General features: G+C 57.7%; 1 protein-coding gene across 1 annotated transcript; it reads right to left on the bottom strand.

Moving 5' to 3' along the window:
• Positions 1 to 4,927: 4,927 nt before the first annotated feature.
• LOC128061408 (collagen alpha-1(III) chain-like) lies at positions 4,928 to 6,262 on the bottom strand. The gene has a single exon (XM_052653721.1). The coding sequence runs from the start codon at positions 6,260 to 6,262 to the stop codon at positions 4,928 to 4,930; it is 1,335 nt and encodes a 444-aa protein (XP_052509681.1).
• Positions 6,263 to 8,342: the final 2,080 nt, after the last annotated feature.

Below are 8,342 nucleotides of genomic sequence, written 5' to 3'. Positions count from 1 at the left end.
GCTCCACAGTGCTGGGGTGGGGGGGGCGAGGAAGGATATAGAACTCTGCATACAGTAAGATTATAGTTGCGTGCAAAATACTTTTGCCTAGAAATGCCTAAAAGGAAATGGATAGGAACATTAACAATGTCACTCAGGCTGGGGAAATTATGGGTTGTTGTTTTTTCCCTTCTTAACTCTTCTGTATCTACTTTATTTTTTACCGATGAATGTGTGCTACTTTTATCATAAGGTAGAAAATTTTTTCTTAAGGGAGGTAGGAAAGATATTAGCCACCAATAAGATTTTTTTTGTCTTTTAACTGTCACCTCCACCAGGAAGCTTTCCTTCCATATCTAGGAAGAGGTACTGACTTCCTTCTCTGTGCCCCTGGAAGGAATGAACTGTTTTTATACAAGGATGCTTTTCACTTCGTTGGGTAATTATTGATGTCAATGTCTGAATCTATGCTATTCAATATGGCAGCCAATTGCCACTTGCTACATGTGGTTATTGAGCATTCCAAATGTGGCTGGTGCAAACTGAGAGATGAAATATAAAATACACACCAAACTTCAAAGACTTAGTACCAAAAAAAGGTAAAATAGTTCATTAATTACATGTTGAAATGATAATATTTTTGATATACTGGGTTAAATAAATATATTAAAATTCATTTCACCTGTTTTTTTATTTTTTTAATGTGGCTGATGGAAAATTTTTAAATTGCATAATGGTCTTGTATTGTATTCTACTGGACAGTGCTGGTCCCTGAGTTTCATAAGCATAGATCTGTGATGTCCATTTCAGGCCCAGAGAGGGGAAGGATCTTGTCTGAGGTCACACAGCAAACTAGTGCAAGAACCGGAACTTGAGGCGAGTCGACTCCAGTCTCTCCCGGGCCTGGCAACGGCTGCAGGTGAAGTCTGAATCGTAACCGGCCACGCGCGCTCATCAGTCCTGCATTTGAGCAGGGAAGGGGCATGGGATGGGAGTTGGAGACCTAGAAACACTGAGAGATGACCTCTAAGGTCTCTCCAGGCTGTCCCTCAGCATAGCACTTTCCTTCCAGAAGCCCTGCCTGAAGGCGTTTCCAGTTGGAAGGACTCAGGGAACGCAGTGGCATCCCTGGGCATGGCTGAGATGAGCACACAGGTCCTGCTGCCCCACTAAAGCCACAATGTCTGAAGGTGGCCTCAGACAAACCCCCTTGGCCAGTGCCCTCATTTTCATTGGTGCCAAGTGGGGCCGGGGGAGGTAGAGTGCCCTGCCCAAGCTCACACAGAGAGTTAGGGGAGGGCTGGGACACACCCTGGAGTCTCAGTCTAGGGTATAGGGGCCGGGAACACTCTAGACCAGGAGGATGGTGGCATGGATTGGCACCCGGGCTGCCCCCAGGCCCTGCTGAACCAGGCTCATACTTCTTCCTCAGTGCATTCTCTACGTATAATCCTTGATGACTCCCCACTGCACATAAAATGCAATTACATCCGTCCCCCACCACGCCATCCCCTCCACACTCCCATTGCTTGCTGTGCTTCAGCTGCTGTTCCGAGAAGGCACCTTGTATATTCCCACCCCAGAGCCTTTGCATTTGCAGACCCTTCCACCTGGAACACTTCCTCCGCACTTTTGCAGGCAGGACTCCCATCATCCAGCTTTCAGACAGGCCTTGTTGATCCCCCTGGTTAGCACAGTCCCCTCCTCTCGGCCACTCACTGTCCCATCACCTTTGGTACTGTCTTCCTAGCATTCATCATAATCATCTTGTCCATACACAGGTCTTACACAGCAGAATGTAGGTTCTAGAAGACCAGGGTCTTGTCGGGCAGATCCACAGTTGGGTACCCTGCCTCCCCAGTAACTGGCATGTAGGAAGGGCCCAATGAATGTTTATTAATAGAATTTGATTGAAAGTGACATGCACAGATCACGTCACTGAAGCCTAGTTCTAGCTGCACCCCAAGTTTGCCATATGTCCTTGGACAAGTACTTTTTTCGCCCTCTCTGAGCCCCGGATTCCCCTTCTGAGATATGGAGTTCCCACTGCTGCCAGGCTGGCTGGCAGGATGGGCTGGTTGAATTAGCATCAGTCGAGTTGATGGGTGTGAATGCTGCTTTGTAAACTGTTAAAGCGTGATTGCAAATGCGAGTAGCTGTTGTCATTAGACAAATGAGGCTTAAAGCCGCCTCTTCCTCTGCTGAGGAGGGGACTGGGTCAGAGGTTCTCTGAGGCCTTCTGCCCTGAGTGCATGTTGTTCAGAGTCCGGGCACTGCCTGCAGGCAGCTCCCAATCTGAAGGGGTGGTAGAGACAAAATGCAGATCAGAAACAAACAAGCTGAGACACCAGTACTCAGCTGGCCGCGAGGGGCTGACCATCTTTCAGGAAACAGATAACAAGTGCAAACAGTCTGAGGAGGGGGTGAGGCCAAGGTCAATTAAAGCTCTTGGTGGGGGGCACAGGGCGGGGCAAATGCAAGCCACTAGGGTGGAGAGAGCAACCAGGTGGAGTGCACAGCTGGGACAAAGGCACGGCTGAAGGCAGTTGCCACAGAGACCAGTGAGGAGGGGCCTGGCTAGACTGCAAAACCCAGCCACCCTATGGGCTCCCAAACAGGGAGTAAGACAATGTGTAGGCAGGAGAAGATGAGAGAGAAAGGGGCTTTATTTTATTATTATCGCTATTTTTCTTTTTAGTCAGTTAAAGGCCCTGGACTGGTATCTATTTAATTATACAGGGTTGAGGGAGTCACTTCCATCTTTCAGACTCAGTTTTCTCTTCTGCGAAAAGGGGAGGTGGGAAGTTGACAGATGACTCCCTGAATTCTTGGTGTCCATGAAAGGCGCAAAGGGGAATCAGTGTTGGGGTTAGAAGGGCCTGGGGTCGAGTTAAAACCCTGACTTGCTGTGCGACCTTGATCAAATCGTCTGGTCTCCAATTTCATCACCTGAAAAGGTGAGCACCTACCTCATCGCGTTGAAAGATGAAAGTAAACACTGTAAAGCAAAGCTTAGCCCAGGGCCGGGGGTACTCATCCTATGCTCAGTTGTGTCCAACTCTGGTACCAGGTTTTCAATAAATACCACTGCTGTTTTTATTGGGCATCAGAGAAGGAGGTACCACTGGGGTGGGAAGATGGGGCAAGGGTCCCAGGGGCTAGAAACAGGCCGGAAGTGCTGAATCCCCCTTAGCACATAGCTTTCATTGCTGTTCAGTCACTAAGTCTGTGTCCGACTCTTTGCCACCCCACGGACTGCAGCGCACCAGGCTTCCCTGTCCTTCACTATCTCCCAGAATATGCTCAAATTCATGTCCATTGAGTTGGTGATGCTATCTAACCAGCACATAGTAGGTGCTCACAAAATATTTCTTGATTTGGGGAAGAGATAGGACTTCCCAGGTGGCGCTAGTGGTAAAGAACTCACCTGCTGATGGAGGGGACTTAAGAGAGACGTGCTTCATCCCTGGGTCTGGGCATGGCAACCCGTTCTAGTATTCTTGCCTAGAGAATCCCGCGAACAGAGGAACCTGGCAGGCTAAGGTCCATAGGGTCGCAAAGAGTCGGAAAGACTGAAGCCACTTAGCACATAGGCACCTGGATGCTGACCCTGGCGAGGAGAGCAGCTTGGAGCCTCTTGCCCAGGAGAGGGAGTCTTGCCCCAGGATGGGCCCAGCTCAGGCTCTCTCAAACCCTGGGTCCCCTGCAAAGCTGAGAAGCAGGAACTAAAAATAAAAGCCAGCCACACCCCAGTGGATTTTGACCCTGGCCAAGGAGTCTGAAGCCTCCAGGGAGCAACCCCCCACCTCATTTCCTCTCTCTGCTCCCTTCGGCTCTGTCTCCTTCCCAGGCAGTCTCCACCAGCCCTTCTGGCCTCCTTCCTCCTGGGGAACTTTCAGGATGAGGCCCATTTCAGTTGGACCCTGGAAGCCTCTGAAGATGACCCCACTTTTCCAAACCGTCAGTGGGGTCTCCGAGTCTTTGGTGTCCTTTTCTTGGTATGAACTGTAGGGTGCATCTGAAGGGAGGGGATCGCTGGGACCTTCTGATAGTGCATGGGACAAAGGGTTTGGAGAGGTCTGGGTGCCTTCGGTTGAATTGAAACCCTGTGACCCTCCACAGGGCCCTTACACCCACTCCACGGGGCAGGAAGCTCCTGGTGAAGTCTGGTTTGTCATCAGTGTGGCGCCCAAAGGCCAGAGGCCCTGACTGGGTGATTCCTGCCACCCCCCTGCAGCTCACCGACCATCCGGCCTCAGCAAAGCCCTTAATGATGATGGTGATGAAGGCTGTCAGAGCAAGGATGGAACCGGGGGTTGTGCCCTCCCTGAAGGGACAAGCCACAGCACAAAACCACGGTGGCACGCGCAGGTCCCTCCCACGGAGGGGTGGGGTGGTCTGCCCAGATGCCCGCCCTCTGCACCACCCCTGAACTGCCCTGGGAACGAGATGAACAGAGAGGGAGAAATTCAGTGTATACAGACAGAAGGGTGTCCAGGGAGGGGCTCGCGGGCTTGTTCAGAACCAGACAGGAAGAGTAGGCCTGGGGTCTGCCTTCCAGCGCCCGGCCCACCCGTGCCAGAGTGACCCCCACACCCCACCCACCCCAGGGCCCAGCCTCAGCGCCAAGGCCCGCTCTCCCAGGCGGAGGCCCCAGCCCAGCCCCAGCGCCTGGGAAAGCCGCCTGTTTTGTTCCCATCTCCACACATCCCCCCCACCTCTTTTTTTTTTTTTTTTTTTTTTCTCATTCATTGCAGTTCGGTCCCTTTCCGAGCTGCAGGGACCCGGGTTGCAGGGCTGAGGCGAGGGGGTGGCCCTCCCGGCCCTGACAGGTAGGGCCCGCCCCGCTTTGGGCAGCCCCTTCCCTCGCCCTCTCCCCCCACCCCTCCCCGGGTCCCCTCTCCCTGCCCCTGTCAGCCGCGCCAGACGCTCTCCGGCTTTGCAGCATTCAATAAAAATTCAGAAACATTTGGGCTGAAATCGCTGCTTTATCTGGAGGAGCCACAGCGCCGGGAGAGACCACTGCTGCGCGGGGGGAGCCGGGGCTCTCGGTGGCCGGGGCACGGGGCGTCTCTGCGCTCCGGCGCGCGCGCGGCCCCCGGGGGGCCCCCGCGGACGCCAGGGGCTGGGGGCTCCGGGGGCGCGCGCGGGCCGGCGGGGCTGCCGGGGCGCGCGCGGGGGCCCGCGGCCGGGCTGGGCTCCCCCCGCGCTCGCGGCTCAGGTGGGCCGCGCCCAGCGCTGGCGGAGCCCGGGTCCCCGTTCTGCCCGGGCTGGATGGCTCATTCTGCTGGCTGCGCGGTGGCGGCGGCTGTGTGTGCGCCGCGCCTCGCCGCTCCCCCCCGGCCCCCCGAGCCCGGGGCGCGCGCTCCCGCCCGGGCCGCCCGGGCCCCGCGGCGCCGCGGCCCGAGGCCCCGGGAAGCGCAGCCATGGCCCTGCGGAGGCTGGGGGCCGCGCTGCTGCTGTTGCCGCTGCTCGCCGCCGTGGAAGGTGAGCGGGCGGGCGGGCGGCCGGGCGGTGGGGGCGGGGAGCGGCCGGGCACTGGCGGCCGCCGGCGCCCACCTCCGCCCCGCGGCCCCGCAAAGTTTGCCCCGGGGCTCGCGCCGGGCGCAGGTGGCCGCGGGGAGGTGTGTCCGGCCGCGCCGGGAGGCGCGGGCCCCGCGGGCGCCCGGGAGCGGCGGGCGCTGATTGACTGTGCCAGGAGGAGGCGAAGGGACCATCTTGCCGAGGCTTTGTAGCCAGCCCGGCGAGCGCCGCCCAGGGCCGGGGGGCTGCCCACGCGCGCTCGCCGCCCCCGGCCCGGGCACCCCTCTGCGCGTCGGCCTGGCCTTGCTCGGCACCGGGTGGAGGGGCGCCGGCCGGGGGGTGGGGAGGCCCGGAGCGCAGTCGGGGCTGGAAAGTTTGGCAGGGAGCGGAGGGAGGCAGGCACCGCGAGTGGTCCGGGGTGGGGGTTCCCGGTCCGCGCCCCCAGGATGGGGTCGGAGCCCCGAAGAGGGGGAACTGGCAGAGTGGAAGTGAGTGCGCCAGCACCCCGCGCCGGTGCCTGCCCATCGCCCGCGGCGTACAATGGGGTCCCCTCCCCTGGAGGACTGCGCGGGGGATGGGTCCGTGGGCATCTCTGGGCCGCGCGGGGTCTCCGGGCACCCCTGCCGGCCACCGCCCCGCTGGCGGCAGAGCTCAGCGTGGCTGCTGGAGCCCCGGGAACTCTCCAGCTGCCGCCAGGGCCGGACCAGATGCTCTTGCCATGTGTTGGCCTTGGCCAGGGTCGCTGGGCCCTCTCCCCCATGGCCTCGTGTGTCGGTCCCACCCGACCCCCAAGGAAACAGGGCGGCTGCCCAGCCTCCCAGGCCAGCTTGCTCTGGAGGGAAAGTTAGTGGGGTCTGGGTGTGTCCCCCAGAAATGGCCGAGCCTGTGGGGCAAGAAATGAACGTGAATAATGGTTCTCATGTGTACTGCACTTTACAGTTTTCAACCCGCTTTACAGTTTATGAAGTACTTTGCACTATATGCAAAGTACTGTGGTTTACAACGTGCGGCACAGTTGACAAGGTACTTGAAGCTTTACGAAGTGCTTTCCCACCAGCAATTTTGTTGGATTCCCCAAAATAAGCCTTCCAGGGAATCCAGATGGGTTAGAGTCTTAACTTCCTTTTACTAGAAAGGGAAACCAAGGCTCAGAAAAGCCAGTGCTTCAGCCTTGGCCCTTGGGTGATAAAAATAGAATGGGGGTCTGGAGTCTGGGAAGCTTGTGCTCTGTTCCTTTGGCTGGGTCTTCTCATCCCTAAACAGGCTAACCTCTCCAGGATTCTGCCACCTTAGGCCTGAGGGGTACCCTCATCTTGGGCCATTTGGGGGTGATGCGAAGCCCCTTTCCCTCTTGCAGCTCAAAAAAACCCGAAAAACCAAACCCAAAAATAACCCGATGGAACCAGGCGTGGAGCCTGAAGACTCTGGGAAAGGACGGACAGGGGACCCCACGCGATAACTTTAGTTTCTCTCAGTAATGAGTGCTCTAGTGACCGCAATTCAGGGGGTGGAGGGGGTGTCCCTGGATGGCAGCCATAGTTTCTGGCACGGAAGCAGCTGTCCCCAGGCTCCTGGAGGGTTTGACGGCTGCCTGAGGTTTCCCGGCGTGGGGCCCCTGGGGCACCAGGGTGCCACGAGCCCTGGGTGTGCAGGGCAGCCCTGAGACCTGGCTGCTGGCGGGAGCTCCCTGGAATAGGGCTGAGGTACCACTTATTAGCTCTGGCTTTGGGGAAATGACTCATGCGTTGGCCCGCTATACGTTGGGATGTTTACAGTATTATGGGGAGCTTGGCATAAATATTGCTCTTTGGGTTGTAGTCAGCGGTGCTGGAGGGGAAGAAAATTGGCCCCTCTTGCGTTGGAAAAGGCCCTGGGTGTGTTTTTAATTACCGGGGTGGTGGGGGGGGTGGTAGATGGAAGGGCCACGTCTGTCCAGGCCTGGCCCTGGCGGGGGAGGGTGGGTCAGAATCTGGTGGGCTCTGGCCAGAGCAGACCCTGGGCCCTGGACACAGGGCTGATCAGCTGCTGATATCCCAGGAGGGCGTGGCGGCGTGGGCTGCCACTTGGGGGCAGACTGGGAGGCGGGCTGCAGTGGGCATCCCGAACCTTGCTTCAGGCTCTTCCTTTGCTCCCTGGATACTCTGGAGTCTAGTCCATTAGGCGTTAGGAAGGAGCTGGCCTAACAGAGGGGGGAGATGGTGTGAGGTGGAGGTCAGGGGCCTGGCCTCTCACTCGGGGACCCCCAGACCAGCTCCCTGCTCTACAGGGAGCTCAGTTTCCCTGAGTCCAGAATGTTTGACCTAGCCTCCTAGGATTCTCACACACCCTCCTTGCCTTCCCTGAGCCTCAGTGTTCTCATCTGCCAAGTGAGGGTAATCACGCTGGTCCGGCCTGTCTCACAGGCATGTCTGTGAGATTCAGACCAGATAACGGATGGGAAGAAGTCACCTTGAAGATCTGCGTGGCCTCTGGGGGATGGAAGATGGGCAGTGCCGCTCATGACACAGCCCCGAAGAGACGGGAGCCTCCCGGGAGCAGGACAATTCTGTGGACGCAGACCTGAAGCCCAGGGTGATGAGGGGGCAGCCCTCGGGTCTCCTGGTACCCAGGGATGTGCAGCCGCCACTCCTGGCCCATCCCCCTCTTCCTACCCCGTAGTAACCGTGCTGTCCTGAGTGTTAAGGTCTAGAAAATTCCCAGCCTTTGAGAGAGGAGACAGGATATGTGTAGTTTTTGGGGGTGGGGAGGGCGGCTAGGTTGGGCTTCCCAGGTGGCGCTAGTGGTAAAGAACCCGCCTGCCAATTCAGGAGACGTAAGAGATGCGGGTTCGACCCCTGGGT

Source organism: Budorcas taxicolor, chromosome 2, assembly GCF_023091745.1.
Source record: "Budorcas taxicolor isolate Tak-1 chromosome 2, Takin1.1, whole genome shotgun sequence".
In the NCBI taxonomy this organism is placed as follows: Eukaryota; Metazoa; Chordata; class Mammalia; order Artiodactyla; family Bovidae; genus Budorcas; species Budorcas taxicolor.
Note: the sequence above shows the minus strand (reverse complement) of the source record. Positions and strands in the feature narration are given on the sequence as shown.